The following is a 13,230-nucleotide window of genomic DNA, read 5'->3' as shown; positions in this document are numbered from 1 at the left end:
CCTGCGGCGAGAAGCGGAGCACCGCGGCAGATGAGTGCAGGACCTTTCCCCAACTCCCCCCGCCCCCCCAGCGACACGGCTGAGGCCGGGGCAAGGAAAGTGGAGCAGGCTGGGGCCACGTCGCTCTGCTTCCTGCCATAGGTGAGTGGGGGTGGGGGGCGTCCTTTCCCCAACCTCCCCGCACTCACTGGCAGCGGGAAGCGGAGCAGCCCGGCTCCAGCCAGCTCCACTCTGCCAGCTCCCAGCCGCGGCGCTCCGCTTCCTGCTGCAGTGAGTGCAGGACCTTTCCCCAGCGACACGGCTGGGGCAAGGAAAGTGGAGCAGGCTGGGGCCGCGTCGCTCCGCTTCCTGCCGCAGGTGAGTAGGGGGGGTGTCCTTTCCCCAATCTCCCCGCACTCACCGACGGCAGGAAGTGGAGCGCCGTGGCTGGGAGATGGCGGAGTGGAGCGGGCTGGGACCGGGCTGCTCCGCTTCCCACCGCTGCTGGTGAATCCTGGTGAGTACCTGTTAGGGGTGGGGTGTGTGGATAGGGGACAGGGAGCAGAGGGGTTGGGTGGGGGTGGGGTTCTGGGGGTGATTAGGGATGGGGGTCTCTGAAGGGGGCGGTCAGGGAACAAGGAACTGGGAGGGCCAAAGCAAGTTCGATATAATTCGGTCTCACCTATAACACGGTGAGATTTTTTTTGTCTCCCGAGGACCACGTTATATCGAGGTAGAGGTGCATCTGCTGCGCTGTTGACATTTTTGATGCCATACGAAATGGGAGTGTGTTAAGTTAAACAGAACCAACCAAACCATGTCTCTTTCATCTCCCCATAAAGAGAGAACCCATGATATTATGTATTGTTAAAGATCTGAATTTCAAAATACAAAAACATTCAGTGTTAAGGAAATAGTGGGTTCCCTACCAAAGCAGTTTGTAATATGGGACAGTTTTTTAACTGATTGTAGTTATACATGGAAAAGGCCTAATAGATTTTTAAACTGAACATGGCTGTAAATTGCAATAAGAAAGGAGGCATAAAGTGAGGTGTCTAGGTAACTAAAGCGTAATTTCATTACTTCCTTCATTATATCGAGGTTTCTAGGGAAATTAACCTTTGTGGATGTTTAGTAATCTCGCTTGATAATTCTAGTTATTTTCTGGAGGCTATTTTAATTAAGATGATCGAATATGACCATTCCTGTCTCTCTTCTACACAACCTGGAAAATATTAGACAGGTTTGTATATGCTTTTGAGATATAGTAATGCTGCCATGTAAAAATATATTTGTGATCTATCTATAGAGTTCTGTATGATGCTCATTTAGAAGTGGGATGAATCCACTTGATTTCATCATTAATCTTACCACATTTGTGGTGGTGTGACTGTCTGAAAATAATGTGATACAATTTAAATGAGGGCCTCAAAGGACGGCATGATCTCAGTGTCTGTCTCATCACATTTAGCAGCATTTCAGAATCATTAGTGTTTGAAGCACGTATGATCACCCACTGTTCTCAGCCTCTGAGACAGAGAGTCTGATAAATTTCAGCACAGCGAGATGTTTAGCAAAACAGTGTCCATTCACCCTTTTGTGAGTTCAGCCATCAACTTTTATTCTTTCCTGCAGTAACTTTCCCCGAAGCTTAGTAGTATACAACTGTGCAGTCATACAGAAATCGTTCGTGCGGGGATCCCATTTGTTTCTATAATACAATATTGCTTGTATGTATTAAAATTCATAATCGGTTAAATTACCTCCCCAAACTCTTTTTGTTATCAAAAGCTTGTTCTCCTACGGCCTTGGTTCATATCCCTCCACAGACTTAGGGCTGGTCTACACTAGAAGCTGATGCACTGATGCAGCTGTGCTGCTGCAGTGTGTCTGGTGAAGACGCTCTATGCCGACAGGAGAGCTCTCCCGTCAGCATAAGAAAACCACCTCCACGAGAGGCAGTAGCTACGTTGGCGGGAGAAGCTCTCCACACGGGCACTTAGGGCGGTGTAACTTGCATCACTCAGGGGGGTGGCTTATTCACACCCCTGAGCGACGGAAGTTATACTAACATAACCTGTAGTGTAGACAGGCCCTTAGTTGTGGTGCTACCTGCTGAGGCACTGAAACAGCAAGTTTATTTTGGGGGGGGAGAAAATCCATCTTCCTTTGAAAAAAGGCTACAGATAAAATCCACAGCTATTTATGAAGCTGCCAGTTTCTTCCCTGCCTGGCAGTGTGAGAGGGGCTCAGGTGACAGAGCCCGTCAGCAGGAAATCCAGTGGAGGCTCTGCCTGGGAGCTGGGTGCCAAACATAAGCACCGTGCTCCCTGCACATCCTTTTCTACAGGGGAAAACTCCCCTCTTCTCCCCCACCTCCACCCCTGATTCCCTCTGTCCACTGTGGGTCTCCTGTCTCTCTCCTCTGCCCAGCCCAGCCCTGGAGCACAGGCAGCAAGACGCTGGAGAGACGTGTGTGTGTGTGTGTGTGTGTGTGTGTGTGTGTAGAAATAGATTAGAGGGGCGAAAGCAACTCCTTGGGACCTCTGCAAGAGAAGGGCATCCTCTCCTTTTTCTTTCACTGGTATAAATTAGGACAACACTTTGGTGTCACAACATGCCTCTAGCCTGGATGATCTGATCCAAATCCAGGTACTGTGAGCAGCAGGAAAAAACAAGAGATACAAAATATTGCTCTTTTTTCCTGAAAGAGGAGATGGTTTTCAGACTTGCTGTGACTATACCCTTTTGGTGTGTAGCAGTGGGATTTATGGAGAGCCACTGCCACGTGACCGTTGCAGTCATACACTGTGATTTTTCAGTAATTCATTTCAGTTCTTCTTGCTCACAAGAACGTCCTGTATAGTGGCAATAAAATTAGAAAGAATTCCATGGACTGATGCACAGAAAGTTCAAAAGTCCTTTGTGGAAACCATGGGTCTACTCCAAACAGGCATAAATGTCAGCAGGCCTTCCCAAAAGATTTATAGAAGGCAATGTGATCAAGGTCTTAATCTTCAGAAAATATTTGCATGGTTGTTTTCTGTGGAGATCTCTGGATTAGACGATATTTCATTTTATGAAATAAGTTTCTCGCTTCTCCTCCCCCAAAACCCACTGCGATTAATCAAGTAAACATTAGAAAACTGATGTGAATAAGTCTATTGGTGGCATGAAGTAAAACAGATTAAAGGAGGGAAAACATCAGGAATGTGTCCCTCTTCAGTAATGGGGCCATATAAGTACCTCAGTGTCTGAGTCCCTCATAATCTTTAATGCATTATCCGCCCTTAAGGGTACATCAACACAGCAGCTGGGAGGTGTAATTCCCAGCTCAGGTAGACGTACATGTGCTAGTGCCTAAAAATAGCCGTGTGGCTGCAGGAGTATGGACCCATTCCCCTCACTTTGAAAGCGTCTTCTCATAATGCTGCCACACACTGTTCTGTTAGGGTTCTGGGCTAAATGTGAAGCGAGTCCTGAATTCCTAAGGAGTGCTTGAGTAGAGCTCTTTTTTCAAACTACAATAAAAGATTTTTACCTGCGTTACAGAGCAAGCGGAGGTTTTTTTTAATCCCCTTTTTGATATCCTCTCAATTGCACTTCTCTGGTGCAGGTTCCACCACCTTCACCCCTCTCTGGGTGGAATCACACAGTCCTATTACCACCCTTAGACTGGGTCGGTGCGTTTGGCACCTGAGAGTCCAGCAGCTGGTCCAAGTGACTCAGAAACAGCTTCTTCAAAACAAAGCGTTATTTTATTCACCCAAAGGCACGTAGCAAGCAGAGAGGGATAAAACAACAAAAGGCCTATGCCTGGGTCTTACCTAAACTTTATTATTTTCTTGCAAGTTTTGCATAAGTTCCACTCAATCCAGACCCCTGTGCTCCTGGCCTGGGAGAGTCAGACAGCCTCTGTAGCATTCTCTCTCTCTCTTTGTCAGAGACTTGTCTCCAGCTGCTGTGTGCTCACCTCCTCTCATCAGCTAGGGTTTTTAATGGTTTAATGCCTCTTTGATCCTAGGCTCTGGGAAAAATTAACCTCCAGCCTGGCTGGAGCCCAGTGGGTGGACATGTCCCAATTAATAGCTCCCCTATTGTTTCCTTCAAGATTTTGGCAGGAACTTATCTTTGTTGTTGTTTTGTTTCCTGTTTGCTTCCTCCTAGCAGCCTCTTTTGATTAATTCCATGCAGTTAAGCAGGATAATATTAAATAGGTAAACCGAGTCATAACAAATACTGTAGATAATTCCTTTGTTCCCTACAATTTGCAAGCTCTGAGTGCAGGGCCCCGAGTTCAGACTTGTGTATTTCTTCTTTTGATAATATGATTGATGTTTAAAGGAGGGCAGGTCCTGCATTCCCTTTGCTGCTGCATGGGAAACTCTGAATCCTGATCTCGATATTTGTCAGGGAGGTTAATTTTCAATTGGTTTTCTAAGATATGTTGTAAACTTTGGGCCTGATGGTCAGCTAGTATAAGCTGATGTCAATGGAGTGACACTGATTTGCACTAGTTGGAGGTTTGGCCTTTTATGTCTCCATTTATATTTTCTCATTGATCTTCTGCAGTGCTAAACCATGTTATTTATTCTAAAAAGCACTCAAGTTCACCGGTAATACACAGCAATGGAGGCTGAAGCAAAATTGGTCAGCCCTAGGTGTTCAATTGCTAACTCAGCTGTTAAACTAAACCCCATCATTATCATTGGCTAAAAAAACACCGAACCTACTGTTTTAAATGTTACAGGGATTATTGCTTTTTATATATCCTAATAAACACAGCTCTTGTAATCCATACATTTCCCAGTTTCACTTTGGGACGTTCTCTAACCCTTTATGGAATTATCCAGCCTCGGGTATTTTTTTTTCCTCATTGTCACCAATTTTAATTGCAGAGACCATGACTTTGATTACTTGGAGTTCCGTCTCTGGATTGGCCTGTGGTCAGCCTTCCAGTGTCTTGTTCTGGTTGCTACTGATGCCAGCTTCCTGGTCAAATACTTCACCCGCTTCACAGAAGAGGGATTTTCCTCCCTGATCAGCTTCATCTTCATTTATGATGCTTTCAAGAAGATGATCAAGTTAGCAGACTATTACCCAATCAATTCCCATTTTAAAGTGGACTATATCACATTTTACTCCTGTGTCTGCATGCCATCAGAGCCAGGTAAGAGAATACTGTATTAGCTCATTGACTTTCAAATATATGCTCTCCCTTGCGTGCTCTCTTTGTCACGCTATCACTGTGACATCTGATTTAACCATTAAATTGACCCTATGCAGATGAAGCCAACACGGGGGGGGGGGGGGGGGGGCTGAGCACCATGCAAGTTCCAATAAAGCCCTTTAATGAGGCTTTAAGTGGCACATAGCTCTTGTGAATTACACCCTAAGTGCTGATCTAAATTTCTCTCTGGCATCTGGGGGCCATCATGTACATCATTACCAAGAAGGGGAGATGGTCTCCTGTGTTCTCATTCCCTCACATATCTGTCATCCTTAGTTTTGAATGACATTTCTCTAAGCTCCTGGGAAAGGACTGAAAGCGATCATTACGTCAACAGGCTGGGGACACAGTCTCTGTATACACGGCACCTTTCTTCCAAAGTGCAGGGGATTGGCTACGCAAGGCTGGTATATGAATAAGAGGGGTGTGTGGGGGTGTGTGTGTGTAATACAATATTTTTACGTAATAGTCGTAGGGGATCAGGCCAAACATTTTTGCCTATTACTGTAGAATGTGCGTAGTGCAACTGAAGTTTTAATAGGCACAGTTTAAAGCTTGGAAATACAGGTGGAAGCAACCAGCTAAAAAACCACAAATACAAACAGGATGCTTTATGCCAGCTTTCTTCATTATGGGTGAGTTGGTTATTCCTGAGACATTTTAAACAATGACGACTGAGTAAGAAATTTGGCATGCAGACAAAGTAAACGGAGTGTTACAGCATTGTACCTGCCAGACAGGAAAATAAGCAGGTCAGTGCTATCCATGTATCTGCCACGGGTTGACTGTAACTGGATCCATTGAAGTCATGTATTTGTTATCCATTAAATGTAGATTTGTCAAGGGTGGGATTCTCAAAAGTGCTCAGCATTGGCCCAGCTCTGCTCCCATTAAAGTCAGCAGTAGCTTTATTATTTATTCCTCATTGGGAGAAGAGCCGAGTTAGGCCAACCCTGAGTGCTTTTGAAAATCCCACTCTAGACCGACAGCATTTTAAGCTGTCCATTTAAATGACTTAGATTTTCAGTTAGACGGATCCAGGCGGAGTGGGGAAAGGAAGCGGTGCAATAGGAATCTGTATGCGAGTCTGTGTATTTGGGGTGGGGGAACCCTCGTGCTTGTGTAAAAACAGATTTGTACCTGGAAATGTGTCGCTAATCCTAGCTTTTGTGGTGGGAGGGGAGGGGTGATAGTGTTTAATTCAATCACAGTCATGAAATCCTGATTTTAGAATTTCCATTTCACCTTGTTTACATTGTAACCATACATTTATTGTAGAGGAAAAGGCAGAATAAATGAATTACTGGTCTTTGGGGACAACTGTAGTTTGCTGTTGCTCACATCACCCCCTACAGAGATTTCCACACTAGCCTCTGGTGGAATTCGGGCTTTGTTTAATTCACGAGTGTGCATGTGGTCTCATCCCAGCCCTTACACTTTGGTGCACACCCTAAACTCACTGCGTAGTTCGGCAATCGCACATCATGGGGAAGGGCTGGTGTGTAGGAGTCGATGCTGTGAGCCTGATTCGCTTCACAACAGCGAATCAGGCCCTCTGTCTGGCTTGATCCCATGCTTCCATGTTCCGTATTGTGAGGAGCATTGAACTCACACAGATGATTAGGTCTGAAATCCCAGTGCAACAAACACTGTCTATAAAAATTCTGTCAAATACCTCTCCATGTTTTCTTGCTCTCCTAACGTGCCCAGGTGTGTTCTTTCCTTAGGGCTCCATTGCACCTTGAGGGCCCAGCACTGCCCCAGGAAGAGTACTGGAGGCATTCTGCCTCCCACAACTCAGTGCACAGGGGAACCCACAAGCTGCTACACTTATTTAAGAGATGTTGCATATTCCTTGCCCCTTGTGTCACCTGCTGTGTAGCAGGAACAGAGCCCTGGCTCTATCTGCCTGCCGCCGGGCACCATGCTTCCCTTTTTGATTGTCTTGGAAGCAATCCTGTGTCTCCATGAGCACACACAAGCTAGACAGAACTAGCCCATAGCTAGAAGAGTATTCTCCACATTACACCAGTCAGAACGAGCTATAGGTGGGATTTTCAGAATCTTCTAAAGGATTTAGGAATCTAACCTCCACTGACTTTCAGTGGAAGTTGGGTATCTAACTCCCTTAGGCACCTCTGAAAATCCAATCCTATAACCTTAATGCTCCTTGGGAGAAAACAGAGACATTATTTTGGAGGAATCCAATTGTTTTTATGGCCAGCATATTCTTATAACAATAAAAACCAGGTCTTTCATCCCAATGTGCTTTCCTAACAAAAGAATGTGGTCCTTGAGTAAATAATATTTTAACTGGCAGATTACTTGTTTTTCAGCACCAGGATGGTATGTAATGATGACTTGACTTAACTGCACACAGGGAGATTGCGACATTTTGAACCAGGAAGCAAAGTTATAGGAAAAGAATTAGAAAATCTCATGAATAAACCCCTTCCCCCCCCCCCTTACCTAGCATTAGCACATTCCTTATTCAAGGGACGATCTTGGAATTTCATGGAGGATACTCTCTCGCTCCTCCAGATTTGCACATCAGTCCATGTAAACGCCTGGACGACATTACCAAGATCTGCATCGGAAAGATAAGGCCTTACCCTTCTGCCCAGGCATAAATGGAGACAGCCAGTCCTGACCATGGCTGTAATATGGTTATCTACATGCTGTCCATAGTTCAGTCAGACCCGCAAATTCTGAACTCTGGTACAAGCATCAGGCACTGCCCCTTCACCAAGATGTACTGTAATCCCTGCCATAGCTTCTGGTTGATTCTCCAAACCTGCCAGTGTTGCCTCAAGTTTTCTCTGGATTGAGCCTCAGTCTGCTAGCTCTCAGCCATATTCCTCTACACATGGGGTCGGTGACTTCAACATGCCTGCTGGATCAGTTGAGATTGGAGCCACAAAATTGGGGGTCACCAAAACCCTGCTCCTGATGTTCCTTGCTCCCCTCCCCTAATAGCCCCATCTAAACCTTGAACAAAAAGGGTGACAAGATGGCACCTGTGGTAACCCCCATCAGAGTGCTTTCGGGGCTCCTGAAAAATCTCTCAATATAATCTTCTGGGATCTCACAGCCCAGAATAACGGGAGCCACTCGAGCAGCGCTGCTCACTCCTGCGTATACCTGCTGGTAAATCTAGAGTACCCGAAGGACCACTGTGTCACAGGCTTTTTGCTGGAGTGTTGCGGGTGGAACAAATCTTGTGATTCAAAGATTAACAGAGTGTGGGGGAAGGACTGGAGAAATTTCCCATATGTAGCTGTGGTGAACAATGGAAAGAAGAAACATCATCTGGAAGGAAGAAGAAAATAATCTGCTCCAGGTTTTACACTAGGCTCAGAGCAAGCTGGGAAAGTAATTTGCAAGTCTTGTTCCTGGAAAACAGTGTCACATGACAAATCGCCCATCGCAATGGCATTAACTGCCACCCGTCTAGGTAGTCTCAGCTGAAGGCCAGGGGTTAAGAGGGCATGCCAGCTCCACTACTCTTATCTCTGTGGCTGGGCCTTTGGACTGGGTCTGAGGCGCATTAGCAGGGAGGTTTCCACTGGCCATATCTCATTTATTAAATAGCTTGTTTAGTACTTCAGTCTTGATGCTGGCCAATTGGCACCTTTCAAAAGCCTTAAATTGATGTGTTTTTCTCTCTCTCTCTCAAACGTGTGTGCGCCAAAGGGAGCGTTCTCTTTTCTTCTGAGTCTGTTTTAAAAAAAAATAAAAAAAATTGGAATACATTTGTATTTAAATGAATAGTTTTCCAACTCAGCAGCTCATTGTGGTTACTAGGAGAGACCTTTCCCTTGCAGCTCAACAGTCAGTGCAGCAGCAGTGTCACGGGGGTGTGGGCAGGGAAGCACCAGGTAGGAAATAGCACATTTTCAAGGTGTGCAGCCTCCTGCAGTTTGCTTCCATGCTGTGTCTCATTGTTGACTTTTCTGGGGTGGGCATGCTTAAAAACCAATGATGATTAAAGGCAAAGCCACAGAATGCGTCACTGCAGTTTCTCAGGGTTTGTTCATAGTAAAAGCACTAACTTGTCCCTAGTGTGCCATATTCAGAGAGCTGCATGTGACTTCAAGAAGTTATATGTATTCAGACCTGTTGTACTATTTAAAGCATAAATGGTTTTCTACAAAAGAAACTGCTTCATTTTAACCACAAAATCTGTAGATCTGCATGCTACATGCAGTGTGGTGCACTATCCTGCTGAATTTCATTTTTACTTGACTCTGTTAATCGTTTGAACTCACTGGCTTGAGTAGTTCAAACGGTTTTATATTGCTGTTGTGGATCACCTGTGAACGACACACAACCATATAGCATTGCTGGAGATGTGTACCTTGGAATCAAGAGGGGAACATGCTGTGCAAAGGCAGGGTCTGGTCCAATACCCTCGCTTCCCCTGAAATCCCCAGGACAGAATTTCTGTCAGTAGGGCACCTTGTAATAAGTAAGCAATGACAAACAATAGATTGTTTAGTTTTCTCTTGATGCTACTCAGGGGCTCTCCAAGTCAACTGGCTTTTCTACTTGAGAAAAGTTAATATGTAGGCTAGGAAGAATTCAACTTTAATTTTTTATAATTTTAACTAATATCGATATTTATTTTTTCAATTTTTATTGATTTTACATTTTCACAGTTGTGGGAAATTATGGAGGGGTCAGACAATAGGGGGCTCAGACAATTTAATGACACTAAATGTTCAGATTCAGAAAGTTAAAGCTTGATAAGCATTAAAACACAAATCATCAACATCACATGTTAACATATGCAAAGTCAGTATCCTTACATCAAATTCTAAGAAGTTCTCAAGCTGCACTTTTCTCACTTGGCCTATCTGCAAATTTTGATGATTATCGATGGAAATATTTTTTTTGCTGGTTGTGGGTATGTCTGCATGACGTGCTTCTTTCAGCGGCGTGCAGTGTACATACGGGTGTAGTGCCCCAGCACAGGTTAAAACAGCTACGTAGACCATGAGGTGCAGCATAGGGGAGTAACAACATGCCTGAAGTACGTGCTTGAGTACGTACCCGACACAGCTCTCCACTTGCCGGAGCCATGTCGGTCTCTCCATCTATGCCATTATTTTTAGAAGTGTCCCGCTGCCTTTCTTTGGCTAGAGCCCTTCTCCACCGCAGAGAAAGACTCCAGCAGTGGGGAAAGGCTGTGAGGTGTGGTGTAGAGGTGTACGGTGAAATTGATGTTATCAACATTTACCAATAAAACCTAATCTTTCCGGATCTCTTAATATGTATGACAATAGTGCCTGTAGTCTCACGGCGGCAGATCCTGATGCCTAAAATGAGTAACACTTTACACTGCTAGTAGTTGCGCTGAAGTCAGCAGGGCGACACGTGGAGTAAGGTGCTATTCAGTGAGAGTGAAGGGTATTGAAAACGGACCCACAGTAATTTGAAAAGAGGAGCCTTTTGGAAATGGAAAAAAATAGGGTTGAGATTTAAAACTTTAATTTTGTGCAAATACAATTCCAATACTTCATTGCTTCCATAAAGCACTTGATAGGCATTTTATTGCTTACCTTCCTAGGCTTCAATTGGTAGTACTGATATGCATTTTACCAATGAAGAAGTTGACTACAGAGAGATTCAAGGTCAGTTTCTGCCAGCCTTATGGTATCTTACTTTGTGAATGATCCCACTGATTTCAGTGTGTCTACCCATAAGGTGCTATTTAATGAGAATTAAAGTGGCAGGATCTGCACTTAAGGGCCTTGACCAAGACTACTTGGCTAGTCATAAACAGAGGAGGGAGCAAGTCCTGGCTCATGGTTCCCTTCTGTAACCACCACTGACAGCATTTTCCTCTAGACAGCATTACTAATACCTGCTAAAACAACTCCATAATCATCCTTTCTTTAATCAGTGTCTGCTTTCTTTTAAAATTTGTAATAAATGACTCCACTGAGAGGTGTTTAATCCTCTTATTTAGTCTTTATGTAACACAGAAAGGGTAGGTTAAAAAGGCAAAAGGTGGCATGGTCACACATGAATAGTTTCTTTTGAGGAACGCTAGATGCTGTCTTGGCTTTCAGTTGTGCTTTGCACCTCTTTCACTGTTCCTTTTTCTGTTGCAAAAATGAACCCCAGGTCATTGTAAACCTCCCTGCTTAGTATCTTTAATACTAAGTGAAAGTGAAAAGCAGTGCAGTCATGGGTGAAGTGAGCTGAAAACCCACAGTGGGGCTGTTGTTGAGAGGAGACATGCAGAACAGGAAGGGCCAGGACACTCAGTGGTTTTTGAAGATCTAGAAATGTGCTTATCTAGTTTTTCTTTACTCTGAGAACATATGTGTATATGGTAACTGGATTCACTCTGTACCACTAGGCTCATTAAATGTAAAAGGCCTGACTCTTTATTGTCCTGCACCTTGCGTGGTCACCTATACCAGCGCAACATAGGTGTAAAATGCTACCATTATGATTTTGTAGCATTTTACACCCACTCTGCCCTGCATCAGTGACTGTACAAGGTGCAGGGCAATGGTGAATCATGCCCCAAAGCAGCAGATTATGCCTCTCTCACTGATGCAGAGTCTACACCAGGAGTTAGGTAAGTGGATTTTTCACACCTGTGAGCGATGTAGCTTTGCCAATGTAAGTTTTCAGTGTAGACCAGCCCTTACTCTGCAGGAAGTTCCTCCAAATTCAGTCTAAGGAGGAAGGTGCAACTCAACATGAGCAAGGGGATCAGACTGTGGCCCAAAGTAACTTGGAATCCTAGTGATACTATCAGTGTCTTCAAAACACATCTCAGGGCTGTAAAGCCTCATGGCGGAAAGTAGCATAAGCAGGACTAGGACACCCATTATAATACTTTATTTTATTGTCAGCAAAAAACTCAGTCCCCCTAACTTTACCGTAAGCATCAGAAGATGGAATAAAAAGACAAATGGCAGATTAGCTAAAAGACATTCCTAATTCTAGGGGATTTTGTGTCGATCTGGAGTAGGTGATCTCTTCCCTGTGTTCTTTCCTATACATATAGAACATATCAAATCTTACTGGGTGTGAAAATACAAGAGGGTGATAAATTGCCAGTGACTGTGGTGTTGTGAGGTTTGTTTTTGTAAAGTAGGTTCAGGTAAGGTTTTATTGACTCTGTAAGTAGTCAACTCAGCTGATGGTGAGAGAGAGGTCTTTGCTCATGCTGAGATTTATACTTTCAGTTGTTTTTGTTCTTGTTGCAATTAAGATTTGGCTCCAGAGCTGTTGAACCAGCGCTCTGTTTGCGTTGTAAGTTATTACATCCTGCTCTGCACATGGCAGCTTCAGAAGGCCACGGAACAAGATTTCCATAGAATTGCGTCTCGGGCCTTTTGGCAGGGCGTTGCCCACAAAGAGCGAACAGGGAGTTTCATTGTCATTGATTTTTCTCCTTCATCATCCTGGTACTCTTCTACATATGCTTATGGCCACAAAAGATTCCCCCCACCTTTTAAACTAACGCAACTTGGAGCTTGATTAGTAATTGTACGTCCCTGTTCACTAGAGATGCCCCTGTCAGTCAGTTGACGGGGTGACTGATGTTTAGATGCTCTCATCCTAGAGTTCTGCCTTCAGCACATATAGCTGATGCCTCATGGCTGCCTGTCCTCTGTTCAGTTAGTGCCAAACAAGGACTAATTTTAGGTGAACAGGTTGCATTATGTTGCAAGTGATATCTCCTCTATGGAAATTTCCCCCATATGGTGGCACTGAAACATGCTTATACCATGCTTACCTTCATGATGGAGGATAGAGAGACGTCTCTCTCCACAAGCCTGATTGGCCTTGTTCTAGGAGACGGAGGAAGAAGGCTCACATTAAAAACAAAGCTGTTGACATCGTCAGCAGGATTTTTGGTACCCTGGAGTCACTGCATGTCCCCGTACATGAGAACTTCCCTTCAAGAGCTTGATCCTCACACTCGACCAGTCTGGATATTATACAGAAAATGTGCCCCAGTTTGTAATTTGGGGGTTGGGCGGGGTGGGGGAGAG

At 44.5% G+C, this 13,230-nt stretch overlaps 1 protein-coding gene across 2 annotated transcripts in view; it reads left to right on the top strand.

Moving 5' to 3' along the window:
• SLC4A4 (solute carrier family 4 member 4) overlaps positions 1-13,230 on the top strand; it is a 224,516-nt gene that overhangs the window by 165,718 nt on the left and 45,568 nt on the right. For both annotated transcript variants that reach the window (XM_065404796.1, XM_065404797.1), the window contains exon 13: positions 4,878-5,149. In XM_065404796.1, coding sequence (XP_065260868.1) covers positions 4,878-5,149 — 272 coding nt within the window. The remainder of the gene's footprint in view (positions 1-4,877; positions 5,150-13,230) is intronic.

Source organism: Emys orbicularis, chromosome 5, assembly GCF_028017835.1.
Source record: "Emys orbicularis isolate rEmyOrb1 chromosome 5, rEmyOrb1.hap1, whole genome shotgun sequence".
Classification (NCBI taxonomy): domain Eukaryota; kingdom Metazoa; phylum Chordata; order Testudines; family Emydidae; genus Emys; species Emys orbicularis.
The sequence above is the reverse complement of the archived record's forward strand: the minus strand, read 5'-3'. Positions and strand labels throughout refer to the sequence as shown.